Source organism: Parasteatoda tepidariorum, chromosome 3, assembly GCF_982258835.1.
Source record: "Parasteatoda tepidariorum strain Cologne lab strain chromosome 3, Ptep-v5.0, whole genome shotgun sequence".
NCBI classification, from domain to species: Eukaryota; Metazoa; Arthropoda; class Arachnida; order Araneae; family Theridiidae; genus Parasteatoda; species Parasteatoda tepidariorum.
Window position 1 is genome coordinate 8,852,139 of NC_141757.1, and position 24,602 is coordinate 8,876,740.

General features: G+C 29.5%; 1 protein-coding gene and 1 long non-coding RNA gene across 2 annotated transcripts in view; one reads left to right on the forward strand and one right to left on the reverse strand.

Annotated features, from left to right (window-relative positions):
• The window catches only part of LOC139424856 (uncharacterized), a 165,038-nt gene that overhangs the window by 84,944 nt on the left and 55,492 nt on the right, over nucleotides 1-24,602 (reverse strand). The window contains exons 10-15 of the mRNA XM_087158755.1: nucleotides 19,397-19,447; nucleotides 19,118-19,259; nucleotides 18,098-18,160; nucleotides 16,350-16,446; nucleotides 7,843-7,898; nucleotides 4,439-4,498 (exon numbers count right to left, since the gene is read on the reverse strand). Coding sequence (XP_087014881.1) covers nucleotides 19,128-19,259; nucleotides 19,397-19,447 — 183 coding nt within the window. The 3' untranslated portion in view covers nucleotides 4,439-4,498; nucleotides 7,843-7,898; nucleotides 16,350-16,446; nucleotides 18,098-18,160; nucleotides 19,118-19,127. The remainder of the gene's footprint in view (nucleotides 1-4,438; nucleotides 4,499-7,842; nucleotides 7,899-16,349; nucleotides 16,447-18,097; nucleotides 18,161-19,117; nucleotides 19,260-19,396; nucleotides 19,448-24,602) is intronic.
• Nucleotides 8,988-10,889, forward strand: LOC147812752 (uncharacterized). Its single transcript, XR_015432261.1, has 2 exons — nucleotides 8,988-9,273; nucleotides 10,689-10,889. It is a non-coding gene; the product is annotated as an uncharacterized LOC147812752 (long non-coding RNA).

Consider the following 24,602-nt stretch of genomic DNA (forward strand, 5'->3'; position numbering starts at 1 on the left):
AGATATCAAACTTGCCGATGAATAAAGATATGATTCCCTTAGCCTTGATAATGTTCACTTTATTTCCTTGAAGTTTTACGTTGATTTCGTACATTTTTTCAAAAATATCCGTGAGGTACGCAGTTTCTAACTTGCGTTGCTTCAAACTCTCACTTAAGACAGGATCAGTGGTGTCGAGAAACTCAGTAACCGAGTCAAACGATTCGAAAAAACGATGCAAACAGTTTCCTTTTGAAAGCCATCTCACATCTGTATGTAGGAGCTTCATCATTTTCACGGCAAAGTTCTCGGAACAAACGGCCATTGAGAGAATCAGCTTTGATTTTATTGATGCCAGAAATAACGAATTGTAAAGTGTCATGCAGGGCACCACTCAACTGTTTTGCAGAAAAATGTTGACAATGAATGACACAATGAATGGTGATGACCGCCGGTACTTCTTTTTTAAGGTGCGCTAGAAGCCCAGTATGACGACCAGACATGGCAGGAGCACCATCTGTCGCACAAGCACTTACATTTGTTATCTATCACAGTTGAGTCATCAATCTGCAAAGCAAATTTACCTTCTCTCATAAATTTGATGAGTTTTGATTCAACGTCTGCGGCCATCTCATCAATAAGCCTGGAAACAGTATTATTGCTCTATCCCTCACCCAACATGATTTCAAAATTTTTTTTAGTAGCAGGTAAAATACGAGTTTACCAACTGTGAGAGGTTTAGAGTTATATAAATGTTTCGTCTATCAATCCGTTTCTCCTATTACATGCCTTTTAAAATCGGAGGGATGGGAATGAGACGAGAGAGGAACATTTGAGGAGAAGAAGTTATATAAAAAACCATGACTTTCAACAAAAGAGAATTCTTGAAGGTCAGATTTCCGCCAGCGATACCAAAACGTATGACGAAAACGATCCCAATTTTTTATTTTTTAACTATCGTAATTCTTTATCTACACCAGAACCATAAGATTCATATATGTTTTCAATTTCGATCTCAAATAGCTTTTGTCATTAATATTATTAGCAATTTTTATCTTTTGAATACTCGTCGCCCCCCTAAGGATTATCGCCCCCATGAGGAGCTCTATCGCTCCCTTTGGGGCGATCGCCCCCAGGTTGGGAACCACTGCTTTAGAGTGTTTAATTAAGCGGTTTTAAATAAATTTTATTATGCATCTTTTTACTCTGATGGGTTTTTAATAATTTTCGCAAATTTTAGGCTTTACAAAAAAAGTAAAGCGTAAGGCTTACTTTACGTACTATATATATCATTTATAGATTTTTTAAAAAAATATTTTATGCTTTACTTTTTATAACGTGTTATTTTTTCGAGTTTTCTTGTCCACGCATTATTTTTTCCTCTTTTCTACGTATCTTTTATGCGTTCATATTTCCTCAGCTCTAAATTAACGCGTTTATTTTCTCTTGCGTTACTTTTGCGTGCATATCATTCTTGTAACTTACTTTTTAGCGCGTTACTTTACGCATAGTTTTTAGGCATTTATTTTTCTTTGTAAAAATTTTAATTAAATTTTAAGCGTTATTTTTCTTTTTTAAATTTTCCGTGCTTCACTTTTCTTTAGCGGGCAATTTTATGGGTTAATTTTCCTTATGCCTTCCTTTTACTTTTACGTGCTATACGCAATAGATTTTACGTGTTTCTTTTCATCATGTAATTTGTTTCAAATTTATTTTTCTTATATGTTTATAACTTTTTATGCTTTACTCTTACTCTGTTATACTTCTTATACATTAAAACGTTTACTTTCCATTAAGCGTCATATTTACACATTTCCTTTTCTTGTGCTTCTCTATCAGCACGGAATTTATTTATTGTTTGCCTGATTAAATGTTGTAAATGGTACTAAGAGCATTATTACTGCTTGTTCAAAAGACAAACAATTTTTGTATGTTTAAGAAATTATTCACTAAATTCAATTTGATATTTTTATTTCATAATACCTCGATGCGACTTGATTTGTGAAATCTGAAAACGAATCCCAAAAGTGCTATTCACCATTTTTCGTAAGACTTGTTAGTCGAAAGATGAATCGTTTCATATTTCAAGTCAAAGTATTCAACATGTGGTATTGAAATTACCTTGATAGTTCTTATCAAATATCTACCTTAAATTATTCTCTCATATTTCAATATCTCTGTCTTCTTTATTATTCCAATAACATCGACTCTCTACGATGAGAAAAAAAATGACCGACTCCTTCACATACTTATAAAAAATTTCCATGAAGCCAAACATTACAGGTTTAAGACAATTCAATAACATTTTAATTTTAATTTATTTTAACTCATTCAGTTTACTTAATATTTTCTTCAATCTCTTTACTTATTACTGAACTTTTATATATGGTTTAATATTTTCATATGTTTCACATTACTCTTCAGACTTTAAGCTAAATTTTGCACTTGACTTTATACTTTACATTATAGTTTATATTTCTCGTTTTACTTTACATTTTACACTTCACTTAATTTTACGCTTCACTTTATATCTTAAGCTGTAAATTATACTTCACGTTTTATTTGACCTTCTGCTTTAGTTTACTTTACTTTTCTCTTTATATTTTACTCTTTACTTTAAACTTTATATTTTACACGTAATTTTAAACTTGGTTTAATCTTGGTCTTACATTAGTTTCAGTCAAAATTAGACTAGACTAGTCAAAACTTAGTCTTACATTATACTTTAATTTACACTATAATTTATACTCTATCGTTAACTATACTTTCTACCTGACACGCATCTTACTTTACATTTAACTCTATGCTTACATTTTAGTGTACACAATTTTCACATTATGCTTTCCGCTTCTTACTTTATGCTTTACTTTACTAGCTGTTTTCTTTACTTTACATTTTATGATTTAATTTTTATACCACATTTTTTTTACTTAATACTTTGTTTTAAACTAAGCTGTACTTTTTACTATATTATATTTTAGTGTCTTCTTTACTTTACACTTTCCTTTTTATTATATTTCAAAAATATAATATACTTTCTACCTTACGCTTTGCTTAATAGTTCAATATTTACTTTATTTAATTTTTTACACATTGCAGTTTTTTTAATATCTTCTGCTTTATATTATTCTCTATTTTATTTTATATTTAACGCGTTATTTTACACTTTTACTATATATTACACGCTTTACTTGAGTTTACACTTTATTCGTTTTACGAGTTTCTTTATGTTTTACACATTACTTTACGATATACTTTCTACTACGCTTTACTTTTTTTTCTATATTTCCCTTTTTATTCTTTCAGATTTTTACCATCCCCTTTTTACTTTAAGCTTTACTTTCATATTTTGCGCTTTCAGTTACTTACGCGTGACTCCTTTTTAAATTTATTTTTTGCTTCACTTTATATCTCACTCTTTCCGTAACACTTTATCTTATACTTCATATATTACGCTTTAAATTTCCCTGATACTTCAAACTTAACTATTCTTTATTCTCTGTTACAATTGCTACTAAATGTATTAAGTATTACTTCATATTAAGCTTTCTTTTTACTTCATTAAATATTTTACACCTTATATTTTCGCTTTACTTTATGTTTGATGCATTTATTGTATGCAATTTTTATTTAGCTCTTAATATTAAATTTTATTCTTTATTTAATTGTACGCTTAACTTCATACTTTGATTACGCATCATTTATTATTTAGACAATGTAGTAAGACATTTGCATCTGAAATTCATTGATCATTTTTCAAGCAAAATTAACCCATATTCGAAGATACGACAAAATGACTTCTGCTTATTTATAAACAAGATTTTATCTTTATTTTTTATCGCATTTTAGGACAATTATGATAGTATTAAGTTGAATTAATTTTATTATTCGCTACATTGCAATTTATTTAGAAACAGCTTTATTTTAATTGGAGAATGTACCATTTTTTATCGAGACATTTCAATAAAACTTAAATTATTTAATACTACAGGGGATGAATCACGAAATGGTTTTATTATCATTATTAGAAAACCTTATTCCCCTATCACGACGCTAAAGTTACAATTGTTATTTATAATTCATTGATTAAAGTTTTTTTACCTATTTTTCTTAAGTCTACGTCAAGATATTAAATGCTTTCAGCAGAAAAAATAATTATTTTAATCTGCTTATATCGTGGCTTTTTTCCGTTATGAAATTTCTTGTTTTCTTAAAAAATGGTTTTAACATAATTAGAAAGCCTCATACATTTTCTTGACTAAAAATACATTTTTTTTATGTCGTCAATATATGTTGTCTTTTCAGATATGTGGCAAGTCTTAAATGTAATTTCTTTTATGTATACGAAATTATGTTCGCTATTAATATATATCTTTATTGCGTACTCTTTTTATTTTTTTGAAAACTTATGTAAATGCCGGTTAATAAGAGCATGAAGATTATATTTTGCATGACTTACTTTTAATAATTTAAGACATCGACTCTTAGATGGATTTGTATACCATATAGTGTTCAAAACCTGAAAAAACACGACACATTGGTTAAAATTATATAAATATTTATGCAACACTATAGAAACCTTTCTATTTAATATTTTATTTTATAACCGTCGTTGAACAGCCGACTCAATTTTTGGGTTTACGAATACAAATGTTCAATTCCATAGCCTCGTAATTTCGAACCCAATCCAGAAGACAAGGAAACTCCTGGATCAAGTATTGGGAGAAATTTGCCTTGTTGGAAGACTCTGATGGAACAAACCCCCATTTGCGTTATATGGAGAGGAAGAACACGAGAACCTCCCACGGTTAGCCAGACGGCAAGGGGAATATAACCCACGATCTGTCTAACACTGAGGATATATCACGTCATCACAGTGGTCGGTGCAAGCGGGATGCGGAATTCGTATCGACCAGTCATCGCCGGGATCGAACCCCGGTTCATCTCACTGAAAGGCGAACGCTCTATCCCCTGACTCATCCCGGCTTCATAGGGACCTTTCAAACTTTATGACATAAGAGGGATGTAGATTTGAGATTTGCTTTCTTTTTTGTGACAAGTAGCACGAGGGAAACGAGCAACGCCTACGTAAGGCATTTAAATCACAATCAATTTTTAAATAATGGCAATCACGCAATATACAGAATCAACTATATATATATTTTTCTAAGAAGGATAAAATTATTAGGATAGTTTTCGGTATCCAATGTACAAATCGAATATTTGGTTTAGTGGTATAATATATAATAGGGAACAGTGCTTTAGCTATTCTTTTTCGGTAAAAAAAAATCACAAAACCTATAAACTGGACAAGAACCTATACCACTTAAACATAAAACAACAAATTTGTATTTTATCGTCAAACGTCAGCCCACGATAAGTGACAAAATGGTTCTTGTCAAAATAAGTTTTAGATAACTTTTGACCTATAAAGCATAAGTTAATATTTTACCTTTAAACATTAGCTCAATTTATATTAAAGCCCGGCGTTGAACATTGAATTCACTACCAGTCTCAGCTACAATATCCGATCAAGCATTGGGACAAATTAGTCTTAGTGAAGAAATTTTTGATGGAATTAGCCAACATTTGCGTTACATGAAGAAAACCACGAAAACCTCCAATGGTCAGCCCGGCGGCATGTGTATAACATTAGCTCATTGCAGTAGGTCGTTAGTCTGCAAAAATGAGGGGAAATTTTATATCTTCCATAAGCATTGCTCGTTATCTTCCCCCCTCTTTGTCAGAAAAAATAAATTTAGAAGTTTTCGTTATATTTGTAAAAAGATAAAAATTTATGTAGCATGAAGTTGAAGTTCTTAATAAAATTATCGGTCTCACAAAATACCGATCAATTCTATTTAGTAACTTAATCTCATCATAAAAACAATCTATTTTGTAAAATGTATGGGAAACAATTAGATTTCATATGAAGTAATTATTATTTCAAAAAGATTTTAAATAAAAAAATGATTAATAAATTTAGTACCGTTGATTTGCATAATTAATATTCGTCTACTGGTATAATTTATATGTTTGAAAACAAATACTGTAAGAATTAGATTATATGAGCACTTTTATGACAAGTCTACGATAACCTAAGTTTGTCAGCTAAACAAAACAAGTTATAGCTAACTTATGTTCTAAAAATCGCAAGCTAGAATTTTGCCTCCAAATGTCAGCGCATTGTACAAATTCGTTAACACACGTTAGCACCAAAAAGTAACGTAATCTCATGCAACAAATGTAAGGAAAACTTTAGCTATTTTATAGCATAGAAACTAAAACTTGAATTTTGCAAAATTATCAAATAAAAAAGTTATGGTCAAAACATGCTTTAACTGATTCCTGAACGAGTTGAAATTTCCCCTCTACGCATTTGTCCCTTCATCGAAATCATAACATTAACGTAAATATTTGTTAGCGACAAAATTATAAAAACAACAATTAAAAAAACATCTGCAAAATTAGTTTTAACTAAAACAAATTTCAGCCAATTTATTATTTAGAAACTTCAATCTTGAATTTCGCGCACAAATGTTTTCCCATTATAGAAAATTATAGGAATAATCCAAAAACAAGGTAGGTACTTATTTAACGCTGCACTAGAGCTGCATAATGGGCTATTGGCGACGGTCTGGGAAACATCCCTGAGAATGATCCGAAGACATGCCATCGCAATTTTGATCCTCTGCAGAGAGGGTGACTCCCCTGATTTGGTAGCTCAACGACCTGCACGTGAAGTCGTGCACTCTTCGGTAGAACAGTTTAACGAGAACCGGTACCGTGCCCCCTCAGTCCCTACGCAGGCTGATCAAAGTGGTCACCTACCTGCTTAGTGACCGCAGCCAGAGATGCTTGACTTCGGTGTTCTACTGGGACCCGTGTCTTTACGATCAGACCACTGAAGGATTCCAAAAACAATCAAAGCTAAGTTTACCTTAATTTTTATACCAAGAGGCAGTAAGTTTCTATTTTACCTCCAAAACTCACCCATTAAAAAAATTGTCATCCCAACGAAAATTTTCACTACAACGAAAGTCGATGGTAGTAAACTTGTGATCCGAACTACTGTTCGTTCACCAGGAGTTGGCACTTAGTTCTACCTCATCGGATTGAGAGTTAATTTTCGCGTAGGAATAAGAGGAGAAACATTACCGCTCTTGAAATTGAAACGACCCTTAAAGCGTGCCCAAACGCAAACATCGAATTCTTTTTCAGTCACTTAATTCGCTTTATCCTCTGCTATCATACGTTATTATTGTACTCTGCTATTATATCAAAAAGGTCAAACTATTCACTCGAAAGAGAGAAATATCATCAAATTTATGAAATATTAATGTGAAAAAAATGCACATAAAGATTGCGAAAGAAATATTTTTGTCATATTCTCGCCAAATAGCAACCTTTTTCAGGATTGTTTACAAGCCTCTCCCAAAAAAAAGCGAATTAGCATCGCCGGATACCACGCGAAGAAGGCGGAACCAAGTGCCAACTCCTGGAGTACAAACTATAAAAATAATGGGATTTTAGTGCCGCATGTTAACAATGCTCATAATTAGGGACAGAGTTAGAAATCTGAAGAGTGTAGGAACTGTCAGGGGGCTTACTTGTCGCACCTTTAAACCAAATTTACACGTTATGTAAATACAAGATGCATTTGAAATATTCATAACATATGTAAGTAATGATATATTAGTAAATTTGAGCATGAAATAAAATTAATTTTCTTTATAAGACATCGCTCATAATCTTTCTCAAACTCTGCCCGAAAAAGTGAGCAAATCCCTTTTTGACTTTAGGTGCTTTCGTTATAATTGAACGGTCTGAAAATATATTGAAGTTCTAGACTATAGTTCTTACCAGATCTATGATGAATCCCAAAATACTACTCTCCATTATAAAGACAACATCCTGTCCTATAAAATGCAAAGTAATCAATAAGATATGAATAAAATATCAGCCTTTTAAAATAATAATAAATTTGCAACACATATGAATATGTAGTCACTATTATTTATTTGTTCGAAGAAAAATTTCATTACAAAACTGCTATATGCGTTCAATTTTTTTCCATACCTCTGTCAATCAAAGTTAGCCCTCTAAACATAAGGATCAGTCGCCACCAGCCATAGGGAAACTGAATATATAAAATATGGCGATGGAACGAATGCCTGCCCCTGGAGCTTTTTTTCGTCAAAATTGCGCCATGTGCTCCAAAACCAATGATTTCGACTTCTTGTAATAACGCGAGAGAGATGCTATTTTCACCGAAATTTTCATTCCAAGCTATCTTGTTGGTTTTGTATCTAATGCAAAGTGCGTATACCAGAAAGCCTGCTGGGTGAAACTAAACGAATTTTAAAGCACAGGGAGCCATCTATGATCAAGAATGCGACTTCAGACACACACGTCGAAGCCCGCTCGAAGGGTGGATCCATTCATACATCTACTGATCATAATTTTGACCTGAACCGGAGAACTATATTTCCAATTCAGTTCCTCTAGAAGTATGATTTGTTAAGGAAACATGGAGGATTCTGTGACCCGTCAGATTTAACGTGCACTAGTCACCATTTACTGAACGGGGAGCCTTTGGTGGTTAGGAATCGAATTCACGATCACTTGGACATGGGTTCAGGGCTCGAAAAAACTCAGAAATTTTACCCGTCCCCGAGGACGGCTTATCCAATAATGTACCCGTCCTCCTTTGAAACTAACCCGTAGCTTCTAAATAAATAAAAATATAATTTTCTCTTATTTATTACTCTCCAATGATTTACAGGGGTTTCTGCACGGAAATCTGAAATCGGTTTTCCATTTGGGTAGATATTCATGATTGCGTTTAACGCTTTTTGCTTAAGACCAGTACGTATTGTGTTTTTTTGTAAGCTCATCGTTAGAAGTACAAATGCACAATCACAAGCAACTTTTCTCTTGTTTACCGATTACGTGAGCATGTGCATTTGGTCTGACGAAGGAATTAACGGGATTTCTAGATTAAGGCCATATCACACATAGCGAAAATTCATTCAATTCAACCTTCAACTCAACCTCAACTTCAACTCTGAAGACAACCCCGTCCGAAAACATAGGTGTGCTATACTTATCCGAGTTGGATCAACTGCTGTTCAACTCTTTCACATCTCTTCGAAAGAGTTGAAGCAACTTCACAATTCAACCAATCAGGTGGCAGCAACCGCATGGGGTTATGGGATAGCACAAGTCAAAACAATATGGCGGCAAAGTTTATGTAACGAAGCAGCGTATCTAATTTGTTATATATTAATTCAGGTGAGTTTTTAATTGAGTATTGATTTTAAAGCTAATTTATAAGAAGTATAAATCTGTTTCTATCCATTAAAGAAGTTTATGTTATAAATGTGTTATGTTTTTAACCGTGAATTAAAAGTATGATTTTCTACGCCAAATTCGCCAATCTGAAGTAAATTTTGCAAGTACATAAAAGTAGTTTTGTTTTATATTTTGACATTACTTTAAATGATAAACAAATTTTATGAATTGCATTTAATCTTTTTCGTACGTAACTGTATATTTATAAGTATTCGCCGAATTCAAATATAGTTTTTTTTTTACAATTACTTTTCTCTTTCTATAGTTCCGATAAGATTATACCAGCAATTATTCTAGAGTTGGTACTGAATTCAGTGATTTTGAATATTTTTTACAAAGGAAAAAATTGCGTTATAAAAAATAAACTTACTCATACCTAAACAATATGCTGACAGAATTAATTTCTTTTTATTATTTTATTTTTAAACTGTATATTTGTCAGTATTCGCGGAATAAAAATTTGTTTTTTTTTCCAATTACTTTGCACTTTCTATTGATAAGTGGGCCCACCTTGAAAAAACCCACTTGGGACGCTAAGTGGGTTTTATTAAAAAAATGTTTTTATTAAAACTTATTGATTCACATTTAATTTTATGTAATTTATTGTGTAGCATAAGTTTGTCAAATAGATCTGCATGCTTTATATGATTAAGTTTTTAATATTTATAAAGTTGAAGAAACTTGTATCTGTAATTTTGTATTACTATTAAAAACTTAAAGCGGGTTTTTTCAAAAAGTAATATTTAATGAAATTAGATTAGATGGAAATTTAAATAACATAGACTGTAAGGATCAATTTTTCAAATGCAGTTGCATGCTTTATATTATTAATAAGCAGGTTTTGAATAAATTATGAAGGAAGTTGAAAATATTTTTTTACCCGTTAAAGCACTTAACAGGTTTTTTCAATGTAACTTTTTTAATAAAAAAGTATTAACACACGTTTAACTTTAAATATGCTAATATGTAGGTACTTTTTATATCTGCTTTTTTCATAATTTAATAGATTAATTTATTTTTTGAAATTAAAGATAAAGTTAAAATTATTTATCTAAAAAAGAAGTCTTCTTCTTAAGGTTAAATATTTGAAAAAATGGGACAAGTAACTGATATTCCTTGTAATTATACATAATTTTAATTTCACTTTCTATTAATCTTATTATAAAAACATGGAAAACCATTAAAAATTTATTTCAGTTTTTACTGATAATAAAAAACTTACTCATACCATAACAATATGCTGACAGAATTAAGTGGTTGGTATTATCTAATTTTTAATGACTGTTCCTTATTGTTTGTTGCCTTAAATACATTTGCTTCACCTTTCTTAATAAATTTTTTTACTTGTATTGCAGCCAAGATGAGTCAAAATTTTGAACAAGCTCCCGTTGGAGAAACTTTTAAATGGAGCATCGAAATGGAGAGCACATTTATTGAACTTGAAGAAAAAAGAGAACACTTGGAATGTAACATCCCGCCACCACAGGAAATATCATTTAAGAGCTCATAAAAAATTAATCGAAACTGCTTTTGGAATAAATTGTTCACTTTTATCAGTTCTTGTTTTTCCTAATTTTTAAATAGTTTGTGTTTATTCATGTTGAACCTTTAACAAAATAGTGACGTTTAATAGCTTTCTTTTTTTTAAAATTCAGTTTCACATAAACTTTTAATTTTCTATAAATAGCACAATTTTTTTCAAATTAGAGTATTTCACTAAACATAAATAATAATACTTATCGAACTCTTAAAAAACTATTTTAATAATTTTTCAAGAACTTAAAGTCAACATTAAAAAAATTAATTGCATTAATTTGGTGCAAAAAATTATCAAACTCCTAAATTTTGTTCTTACTGTTTATTTTTACTCTTATATTAGATTTTGTTTTCTCCGTTGTAAAATATACATAGTAAATGTAAGTTGCAAAAAGCTATATTATGTTATTAAATATATGAAAAACTTAAAGGTAATTTATTTGAATAATTTAAAATAAGTACTATATGACTAAAGGTAAAGAATAATCTAAAAATATATTTATTAACTAAAGATAAAAATCCATTGCGACTTATGTGTTTAATTTATGATAATAAGTGAAATTAATACAGCATGCAACGAATATATTTATAACAAAATAGTGGTTTTTTTCCTAATTTACTTTTCCAATATTAAAACTAATTATATATTTTTAACTTCTATGTCAAAGATTGCACAAATGAAAACAAACAGTTCTCTCAATAAATTTTCCTAACAACCTAATCTCTGTCTTCGTAAGCGTCATGCTTTACTCCAAAGTGTCCTTCTCTTATCTTTTTTTTTTCTTTACCAAACTGTAAATGATCAAACTTGAAATTGCTGAGGAAGGATCCATTGCCGCCGATTAAATTAAATTTAATTACCACACGCGCTGAGTCTTTCGATGAAAATTTTTATCCGTCTATGTATAAAGCGCTAAATCGCCTAAAAAGAAAGAAATCACTCGTTTATCAATGATCAACTCTTTTCAACCGCATGGCAACCATAGTTCAACTGTTTCAGGTAGTAGTTGAACAGAAAGTTGAAGTTGGGGTTGAGTTGATGGTTGAATTGAACGAATTTTCCCTATGTGTGATATGGCCTTTAGAAGTGAGGCGCTAGACTCTTCCAATATAATAAAATTTGAAAATGTGTCACGAACATTAACGGGAAAATGGCCGTCCACGCGGACGTCGGATTCAAGTAATTCGTTGTCCGCTGGGAATTTTTGACCGCCGAGGACGGGCGGTATTTCGAGCCCTAGTTCAACGCTCTATCAACTTCATTCGTAAACGTTACAAGATTACATAAAAAAATTTAATGACGTATAAATCTATTTTTTTTAATCCTCCCCACTTGCGGCAATACGAAAAAGCGAGATTTACAGTGATTAAGGTTTCTTCAGAGAATTATAAATTTTTTTTATTAGAATTAAAATACTTCTTTCAACGGCGATTTTATTCAGACGCATTTTCTAGGTCTTATTTTTGATAAACTTTTTCTATCATCGCTTTTTTCTAAAATTTTTTACTTTTAAGTTTTGTTTTAAGAATTAAGAATTATTTTTTTCCATTTTTTCTTTTTCCTTAATTTTTTTATTATGTCTGTTTAGATAATGACGCTGTTTTTTTAACTGTTTCTACTAGAATTTTAATCTTTTATAGCTAGTTTTTCCTAAAATTGTGGTAATATGAAAAACTGAGATTTTTAGAATCGTTTTTTTCTTTTTTTTTTTAATTCTTTACTTGTAATTTTTTGTTTCTATCTACTTCAATAAATGTAAACTTTTTTTTTAATCGTACTGTTTTTTAGTATGTTATGTAAGCTAACATGAAACGTTGATAATTTGCTCAAAAATGCTTAATAAATATAGACGAAAATTAAGTAAAGTATTTGTATATTCTTCTTACTTTTTTCCAGCCATTTAATAATTTCTATTAATTTAATTTACTTAATATTTAGGGAAAACTATGATAGTTTTTTCTCTCTTCATCGTTACAATTTTTTATAAGCGTTGATTGCCATAATTTGTTTTTTGTCAGACGCAGAATTTAGTTCATTTACGTCACACTAGAGCTGCCAATGGGCTATAGGCGACGGTCTGGGAAACATTTCCAAGGATGATCCGAAGACAAGCTATCACAATTTTGATCCTCTGCTGAGGAGATGGCACCCCCCGCTTCGGTTGCCCAACGACCTGCACGCAAAGTCGAGCACTTTACGTTAGAACAGTTTAACGAGTACCAATACCGCCCACCCTCGGTCCCTACGCAGACTGATTAAAGTGGTCAACCACCCACTAATTGACCGCAGCCAGTGATGCTTGACTTCGGTGTTCTACTGGGAACCAAGTCCTTACGATCAGTCCACTGCAGGACTCTAAGAACAATCAACGCAAAATTTACCTTAATTTTCACCTAGAAAACGCAAGTTTTAATTTCACCTCCAGAAATTACCTCATTGAACAAAATTGTCATCCCAACGGAAATTTTCATTATCCCATCAACCAAAATTAGGTTATAGAAAAAAAAAGAGTAAGATAATTTTTGCTTTAAATATCCATCCATTAAATATCCAAATATCCATCCATTGTAGGAAATAGTTATCCTAACAGTCTTGTTAGCCCAACCAAAAATATAAAAAAATTATGGCCAAAATAAGTTTTAGCTAATTTACTACATAAAAACTATAAAATGTTGCCCAAAATTGTAGAAAATTGTTGGCACAACAAAAAATTTCAATATCCCACCTAGCCGAGATAACCTGGTTGGTAGGGCACTGGGCCCATCTCCAAAAGGTCGTGGGTTCAATCCCCACCGGCCGAAAACTCCCCATGTCGTAAATGGTGACTGACGCACGTTAAATCTGTCAAGTCACAAAATCCTCCATGTTCCCATAACAATTCGAAACCTCTGGGGGTACTGGTCCAAGAGTGTCCCTTTCTTCTGGATTGGTTCAAAATTTCAAGGCTACAGAGTTGAACATTAGTAGTCTTAAACTTAAAATTGGGTTGGCTGTTCAACGACGGATGTCATTTCCCACCCAGGAAAAAACATGGCTAAAACAAGATTTTACAAACTTTTAATCTAGAAAGAAATTTCGCCTCAAAACATAGGCTCACTTCACAAAATTGTTAGAGCATACGCTGCTTTAACAAAACTAGCACTCCCACCAGGAAAACTTATGGCCAATACAAGTTTCTCAAAATCAATGGGTTTCAGATATGCGAAAATTCCCTGAAAAAATCACATGTCCTGCTCCTAGTGTTTAGACCTGGAGGGATGATACGAAAAACCCTGAAATCTGGAGTATATCTAGATGACAATCACCCCCGCACCTCATCTAGTTTAATCAATTGTCAAAATTTCAACTGACGATAAATTCTACTTGGAGATGAATTAAAATAACAAGACAAAAAGTTTTTGTTTTGCTTTGGCTATATTAATACAATAAAATACTGTCATTGACGGATATAATCATGTGAGCTGATGACAAAATTATATCTTTTCATTATTTTATTTTCTGGCTTTTAATTTCTTTTTAAAATTTATTTAATAATGTTTTCTTTCTTAAAACATATTTTTCTTCGCATTTTTATCTTTTAAACATCTATATACATATGTATAAATAGCCCAATAAAGACAAAATGATAAAAAGAAGAAAAAAAACGAAGGAAATTAAGAAAACTAATAAGTTTTATTTGCTGCGCATAAGCTGCAGTTATATAGAACTCATAAAATAAGTTGAAAATATGGAGAAAACAGGGAAAATATTAAAGATGGATGAAAAGAGAAGAGGAGAAATTATTACAATAAAATATTTAAAAATATATATACAGCCGGAAAACAAAAAGGATATAGTCTCTTCATCAGCTCACACAATTATATCCTCAAAAAGGAGTGCTATCTGCTATTTTTGCGGACATAATCGTGTGAGCTGATGAAGCGATATTCATTATTTTTTCTTCAAAAAATCAGTCAAATTAGGCGCGAGATTCGAAACAAATAGCTCATCCAATATTAAAAAGACTCGTAACCAATTCATTCCTTCAAAATTTAGATTAAAAAAATTTTTTTTAAAAATTTATTCCATTATTTTTTCTTTTTCACTTTTCATTAATCTTTAATATTTTCCATATTTTCTGTTCATTTTTAACTTATGTGCATAGATATACAGTCAAACCCCGCTATAGTGAACCTTCAAGGGACCGAAATTTTGGTTCACTATAAACGGGAGTTCACTATATCCGTTACGCAGGCAATTTAACTAATGGTTCCCAAACTCCTCCCTTTTATTACACGTTATTCAAATAAATGACTGAAAAATATTACGTAGTAGCAAAAATTTTTTTATTTTTTATTACTCTTCGTCCTGCGTACAAAAAAAATAATTAGTAATCTTTAGCTGTTGAGCATTCCTCAACATCAGATATGGAAGCATTTCCCGACTCTCAGATAATTTTTCCTGAATTTATGTTAGTCCACTTTTTAAACTTGTCTAATCTGCCATTCGAGCAAGCACATAAAAGTAATCTCATAAAATCGCTTAGCAAATTCATCGACATTTGTCCAGATACTGGAAGATTGCGGCTTCTTTGAATGCTGAACCACTTCAGTAATGCTTCTTCAACATCCTTGCGATCCGCTTTTCTCCACTTTTTTCTGCCATTTAAATTTTTTTCATGAGCAGAAGTTGTTAATTGCCAACTTTTCCATATGTTACGAACTGTAGATTTGGATAGTTTATATTCCCTGCAAATATCAGCTTGATTACATCCATTTTCAATTTTTCTGACTATGCCCATTTTATCATCAATGGAGAACATTTTGCGTTTACTGCTCGCCATAGTTAAATTTGAGACACTTGTTTGCAGGCTTTCTTTAACTGCACTGAGAGCAAAAAGGAGTTGAAATGAGGGCCTTATCAACACATATTAGTGTCCAACTCTTTGACCAATAATGAATAATTACTCATTCCCTCTGACAGAAAATGCATATTGATCCCACTGACACCTTACAGGTGCATCATCTGCCTGGATTGGAAACATCTACTTGATTTATTTAGGGATGGGAAAGTAAGATAAAAGAAGCAAACAAGAAAAAAATGCTTATCGCTACCTTCTCCACTATAGATGGTTTTAAAAATCGGTATATGTATTTATTTAGAAGTAGAAATTTCGAAATTATTACAAAAAAATGAAGAAAAAAATCAGTCGAAGACAGAAAAAAGTTCATTATATCCAACTTCATCGCTTTTTTGGTTCACTATATCCACAAAAAATAACATTATACGGGTATAGCAAGGCACGGGACCGAACATTTTGTTCACTATATCCGGGAGTTCACTATAAACCATGTTCACTATAGCGGGGTTTGACTGTATATTGTTCAGACACCCCATAGAAAATTCATACACACACCATCGTTGCAGCAAAAAGGAATATACACAATTGTTATAGAGTCATTCCTTGAGCCATCATTTTAAGATAAATAAGAATACTCACTACATATTCATCTTCATAGCCTTCTTCATCATCTTGTTCCTATTTGGATCACAATCTTTAACTAAGTACTTTAATGTGTTACTCAATGTTCCAAGTACTGAAAGACATTATAAGTTGCAATATAAGTACACAAAACAACTTGCTTTTTAACACAAAATTAAAAACACTTAGGTAAATCGCTGATGGCAAATCTTCTATACTCTAAAAAAAATACTTTGTATAATCCAACTAATTCAACATCTGCCAATTCAATAACAAAAAACAACAATAATAAAAATTTAATAAATATCATTGTATAAACAAATATTTTCTGAGAAATATAAACCATTTTTGTTTCTAGGAGAGGGATTAAATGATGTATGAACTGAAAACTAACTTTTTGAAACAAAACACATTTTTTATACATCTCTGATGCAGTCAGGCACTTCTTGCACATTTGTGGAATAGTAAAGTGATTATATCGAATACTTCATAGTTCATTCACTATTTTCTTCAAGTTGATTACAGTAAACACTTGAAAACTACCTTTTGAATATGAAAAAAAGATTGAACATCGAATAAAGTTGAAAAGTCCAGACTCATAAAAGAATTTTAATAGTTTAAAAGTATGGAGTTTTTTTTCTGCACTTGCACTTAGTGTACATTTTTAATCATACTCCACAAGAAAATTTTCCCCTTACTTATGAAAGTAACACAAAGCATTGAATGTATGAAAAATGATACAATGCATTCAATAAAGGAGAAAATAAAAATTAAAAAATTTTTAAAATAAAATAAAAGCCCATATAGGCGATAATACCAACCATTTTTTTATGGATTACAATATATGTAAAACTTAATGACAGAAGAATTAGAATTGGTCATGCTGCACCAAACACAAATGTAACAATCATCAAAACTAACTAAATATGACTAGGTCTAAGTCATGAGACCAGTACTTATTAATAAAAGGGACGCTCTAAGGTGTTGTCTTTTAAAGAAACACACAAGAGTAGAATAATTAAAATACCATATATCAAATTGTATATATCGAATTTTTGAACCCCTAAAATTTTACAAAAATCAGGGGCTCTATTTATACACCAGTAGTAAAGATGGACATTAATTGATGGACATTAATAGATATTCATTTCTTTCATAATATTTTTCTTACATATTAAAGTTTTCTTTTAAAAAAAACAATACTTATAACCATAAAAAAACATGAAAAAAATTTTAAAAAAATCAACATATTTTTTTCAAGAATATTTTAAAAAATAAAACATGATAAAAATGTTTGTTTTAAATATACCATAAAGCTAGAAATTTTAAGATTCACGGACATCATATGCATTGGAATCAATAAGTTAGCAGTGTCCCACTCTGTAACCGTTTGAATGGAAAATTTTGGCTTTTTTTTATGGCTTTTTTTTTATTTTTTTATGCTTTTTAAATTTCAAAAGCTTTTATCTTAGGTTTCTTTTTCCGCAAACGACATATACTCCCAACATGCCAGAAATTTGCAATCTTGTAAAAAAAAAGGAATTGTCTTTAACACTTAGATGTTTGATAATTATTTTTAAAAATTATATATAAAATTAGAACAGAAATGCCAGCAATGTATTTAATATATGAAATAAGTTGCAATTAGAATTTCTTTTATATATGTTAACAGATTACAATAATTAAGACTTACATGGACCTTTATGTGAATAAAAGATAAACAAAATAAATGTTTCTAAGTGATACAAAACTAAATGCATACTTACATGTTGGTGAAATACAGGCTATGTCATCATTAGGTGTAGAATTTGGTCAATTTTAATTTTAATCTAGAAGAAAATAAAATAAACAAGGAAAGTTAAGTAATTGCCCTCCACAAAAAAATCTACAATCAAATTAAGTACTTTAAGATATCAAGTTTATCATTAAGTAGTTAATTTTCAAAAACTTACTAATGCAGCAAAAGGATATAGTAATTGAAAAGTGTAGCCAAGGAGTATAATAACTACAATTTTAGTGAATTATCACTTCAACAGACAGACAAAAATTAAATTGCTTATCCATATCCTTGATAGCTTCACTCATTAACCTGTGTCGTATTGTATTTGGTCTTGTATTTGATCAATTTTAAAATACACAAACAAGGCAACTATAATTGTTTTCAACAAAAAATCTACTAAGACGAATTAAGTTGTAAACATTTTAAACTCCCAAGTTTTATTTAACAAGTAACTCAAAGCTCAATTTACAAGAACATAATAATGCAGCAGAGGATATAAATGAAAAGCATAACGTAGGAATATGATAAGTACAATTTTCGTGATTTATCACTTTAGCAAATATACAAAAAATTTAATTGCTTACATAAGCTTGAAATTTATTTTTTTTTTAAAAATTAAATAGAAAAAGGATGAAATAAGGCTGTGTTTACATCTTTTTTTTTTCGCTCCATAAAAAGCAAATTGTAAAATGAGCTTTAAATTCATTTAAAAAAATAAATAACAAATAAGTAGAGACAAGCAAAAAAGATTTCTGTTTTTTACAGGGGATAAATTTCAGTGCCTCAAATTCAATCTTCGAACCAAAAAAGCAAAATGAAATGGAGAAAATATATGTGTTAGATTAAGTGAGAATGAGGCATCTGTGATTTCATGCATTATTTTTAATTTACTATTGTTATCACATTATAGTGGATTATTTGTATTTTATAATTACACGTGTTTTTAAAAATAAGCTAAAATTTAATAAACAATATTAAGTAACATAAAATTATTTACTCGGCTTACCTGAAGGGTGCTACTTTGTAAAAAAAGAAGTCAATACATCAAGTTGAGTTTTGCTTGAATTGAGTTTGCTTTCCATTTGGGACTTTTCTTTCCTTAACTCATTCAATTCTACCTGCTTTTCATTCAGTTCCTTTTTTTGTATCTAAATAAGCATAAATTTAATTGTTCAAACAATAACATACTTTAAATTTATTATCAATATATTGAAATAATATCATTTAATTAATCTTTAAAAGACTAAATATTTAGCAAAATCAGTTTAAATTTTTAGCAACAAACCTCTAATTCCATTTCTTGTTTCTCTTTCTGTTTTTTTTTCATAGCATCAACCTGTTAAGGGAAAAAAACATACACAGTTAAAAAAATAGGATAGAACTGTGTTTTTAAAAAAATAATGTTTTAAAAATACCAATTCAGTTATGGCATATAGTGCAAAGAATAAAATTTATTGATATATATTTAAAAAATAAATAAAGTTTTTTTGTTAAATTATTTTGAAATAAGTAAAAACAGAACTTGAACTTTTTGATAATGTGCTAAAATTTTTTATTAGGGTGGCCACTCAAATCAGGTTTAAAATTTCCCTGATTTTTCCAGGTTTTCCAGTAAGAATCCTAAAACTTCCAGGTCAGTGTTGTGTTACAAGATTATGCTCAACACTGTAAAATTATAATTAAAAAAGTTAAATTTTAAAAAATAAACAACAATTGCTGCTTCTAAATTAGAGATGCAACATACAAATATTTGGTATTGAGCCTATACTGCTGAACGCAGAATATTAATTTCGGACGAATAATGGAAGAATCGTCTGTCGAAGACAAAACTTAATTCGTTTACATCCATCTTTCTTGTTTTCTGCCCAGTAAAGGGTTTATTTGATTAACAAAATAATAATGAAGATAAACAAATTTGTGAAGGGTCCGATTAAAAGAAAAATCATTTTGTGAAGGGTCCGTAGTAGTATATAGGGGGGGCTACAGGACACTTTTGCCCTTCCCTATATACTACTATTAATTTCCTATTTTTTATATTAAAAAAATTTAAAATAGGCCTATATTTTACATTTTTATATGAAATATCAGTATATTTAAAAATTCTTATTTTTATATTAATAATTTTTATTTTATTAAAAATCCTGTACCTTATTGAAAATATCGTTTTTTATTTTACATGTAATTCATAATCGTAATATTTATTTTTACCTTTAAAATCAAAAATATATTTTCCACTATTAATTTTTCTTATAGCTTTATCAGATAATTCACCATGACATTTCGAGAGATAAAAATCGTTCTCATCATTGTCTACTTCTAATCTAGCTATAATAGAGTCACCGTATTTTGTATTTATTTTTCTCAGTGATATTAAATTATATTTACCTATCTCGAGTTCATTTAATTTGTATGTTTCAGGAAATCGTTTGAGGTCATTAAATTCTTCCATTTATTTAAGAACATTTTTTGTAATATAATTTCTGTAATACATACACTTGTATAACGAACATCCAGGTCCTAAAATTTTAGTACATTTAGGTACATCAATGTCAATAGATGGTATATTCAATTCATCTAATATCTCTTTTTCTAAAATACCTCCTTTATAAGCAAATGTACCACCATATAGTTGATATAGGTTATTTATATAATTTTTTACATCTTGATGATTTATCCATAAACTATTCTTATTTCTATTAAATCTTAATCCGTGTACTTCTGAAGTACATTTACGTACAATCTTCAATTCTTGATCATTCAATTCACAATTAGGTGTAAATACGCCAATATATTCACCGATTGGTAAATTTAAATGAGCCCATCCTATCTCTCTTACAATCTTACGATAGGGAAAAATAAATCCCTGAATGTTTAGGATGACTGTAATCTTATCCATTTATTAAGAAACATTTTTTTAAAAGCCAAAAGGTACAGTATCATAATTATCTAAAAGTCTACGTTTATCGTATCCAAAGGTATAACGTTTATTTGTTTTAATACTTGAAATATTCCTATCTTTTTCGATTTTAAACTGATTGATTTCTACATCTAAACAATCTGTTTCACCTGTTATTATTTTAGTCCTATTATCAAAGTCTAATATGGTTTCACTCTGATAAGACATTTTAAATCCTTTTACTTTTCCATGTACCGATTTATCATTTAATTTATACCCATAATCTTTAGAGGCTCCAGCTATCCAAGATGTAATATATTTATCATTTCCCAATTCATCAGTCCATTCTCCTAACATACATCCTGTTTCAATTTTATTGGTTCCGTCGTCTATATATACTATACTATCTGTATCATAATAAAGTACTTTATCTCCTAATTTATCTAACATTTCATATAATCTAATTCTGGCAGAACTAGTTGTAAAAGCAGCTATATATATATTAGTATTGAAGTTATTTTTTTCAAATTTATCTTTCATTTTATAACTCATTTCCACACAATCGTCATTTAAAAAATTCATATTCAAATCTTTAATAGTATCATTTAGAATAATTCTGTAAAAATCTTCAATTTCCATCACATATTCAGTTTGTTTCGTATTATTTCTTTGACCAAACTTACCCCATAAAGAATTTAAACATATTTTAGCTATGAATCTCAAACCTGGATTTTCTTCAATTTTATCTAAATTAATACTTAATTTTTCCTTAACTACTTTTCTATACCCTTCTTCATTTTTGAAATTATTTTTCCACTTGTCACATGTTTCTAATTTTATTTTTAAAAACGTCTTGACGTATTCTTTAAACAGTTCATTCGTTTTATTTTCGAAATGCCACACTTCATAAATATTCAATATTTTATATCCTTTTTTAATAGCTAATCTGATCTCTTCAGTAGTCCAAGTTCCGATTATACATCTATCGCTATCATCGTGTTTACATTCTGAATTTCTTATCTCGTAACAAATTTCACATTTCCTTTTTTCTAAAGTGGTTTTGAAATGATTACATTTTATTGTTTCAGAACAAGTTCTACATAATGAAAATATTAATTTTTCTTCTTTATTTTTCTAGGTGGAAGTACTTTACATTTTATTAATCCATACCAATTTTCATCGTATTTTTTAGGATTAAATATTTTGATTGGATGACCTTCTGGATAGTTATCAAAATAATTTACAGTAGGATATAAAGAACATACGTCAATATATCTACCTTTTTCATTACTTTTCATTTCATATTTTAATTTGGTAGGTTCACATCTTCCACCATAAAAAGCATCTCTAGGATTTAAAGGTTCTATAAAATCTCTCTTCCATTCTTTTTTCATGTATTGTTTCATATCCTTATTATTATCAAAATCACACTCCCAGATATTTACCAATTCATAACCTGCTTCTATTATATTTTTATTGATCTTCTTAGTTCGTTTACATAAATCTTCCATGAGCAATTGATTAACAGTGTTTACTTGTGTTCTAGTGAAACATTTGTTACATCCATGCCAGAAACATCCATTAAATTGAAATACTGTATTTTTATAAAATCCATCTACCTTATAACATTTTTCACCTAATTGTAATTTTTTCTCTCCTCCATTCAAAGCATGGCGTATATTAATATTTTCCTTTTTTGATATGTAATCTAACCAAGCTATTGATTTTTTACTGTACTGATCTTTTTGAATGACAATTTCATCAATAGCTATTGTGTTTTCTTTCAAGAATTTATCTCTGTAAATGGCCATACATAGACCAGCTAAAGTTACATATTTAAACGGATCTACATTCACAGTTTCTAAGAATAATCTTCTTAATTCTAAACAACCTTTTCTTAAAATATCTACATCAGATCTACAGTATTTTATAAATTCCTTTTGGAAATCAAAGGTTTCATGTTTAATGGAATCATACCATTTATCAAATTTTTTCCTGTCTTCATTAACCATATAATTATATCCATAGTAATATTTATCTGGATATTTACCAATATAATTTTGATTCTTTTGTTTGTTGAATAAATGAGGAAAATAACCCTTGGCCAGTTCATTTAAACCAAATGTTTTAGGAAATTTTTTAAGTGGACACATTGTAAAATTAATAGAATCAATAAACTTTATATCATACTCATTAGCTTTCATATATGCTAACTTATTTCCTTGATAAATTGTGAATATTTTTATATGTTTTTTAAAACAATACTTAGCTAAAAATTGAAAATCAAATCCTTTTCCATAATGAGCTATAACTGTATATTCTTCGTGTTCCTCACTAAATAACCATTCACAAAAATCGTTTTCATTTTTAAATTCTGTTTCGTTTCCATGAAAATCATGACATATAACTAGATTCACTTCATGAATTCCTGTATCTTGTTGGGTTTCAACATCAAAAAATAAGTATTTTTCTGTATAATCATATTTACAATTTTTACACCATCTTTTTTTATTACATTTATTTTTTACACAATTATTTTCACATACACCTCCTTTACTTTTTTCATATTTCATGAAACACTCATGACCTTTCATAACCCATTTCCAACAATTATTACAACGATATTCACCACATATATGATCATCAGGGTTTCTGTCCTCTCTATTAATATTTCTTTTACATTTTAGACATTTCCATAGTAATTTGCAAACAGTAAAACCTTCTGAATTTTTCTTGTTATGATTATCAAAACAGTTTTCTCCTAAGAATTTCCGATTACATTTTTTACAAAATATTTCCTCTCCTTTACAATTAGATTCTTTAACAAAACACCTATCACATTTTAAAGGGCATTTATGTTGATTTGAACGTTTATAACCCACTTTACAATAATTACAATAATTATTCTTACCTAAAAATCCTGTCATTGATGTAATGACATCGAAATGATTTCTATTCTTATATATAAAAATACATGTTGATTTATAATCACCATTATATATAATTTCATTACCATTTTCTCTACAAACTATATTGATCTGAATGTCTAAAAAATTTTCAAATATTTTAACTTCTTCTAAACTACACACTTCTAAAGGAATTTTACAAATATCATGTAATTTTATAGCTAATGTTTTTTGTAAAACACGACCTTTTTTAATATAAATTATTTCATTACTTGATAATTTTTCAGTACATAATTTATCACTTAACAGTTCAGGATTTTGGATAGCTAAAGCTGTTACAATTGATCTAGCCAAACATATATTATCATCATTTTTTATTTGACAAATACTTTTCTTTTTTGCTGGATCTGTTTCATAATACATTTTTAAAGCCTTGTGTCTACCACCTTGAGGTAATTCGATGACATTAAAATCAAATATACACTCTGTTATATCGAGTTCTTTATATTCAATTTGGTTAGATAATTTATCAATGTATTCATTAAAAGCAGTTTTAGTTGACATCATTTTATCATGAAAAGGTACATTTAATTTAGGATTATGTATAATTACATCTACTTTTCCTATAATATTTCCAATAGCCCTTTTAAATACATTTCTTAAAATATTATAGTATTGTTCAGGTAAAA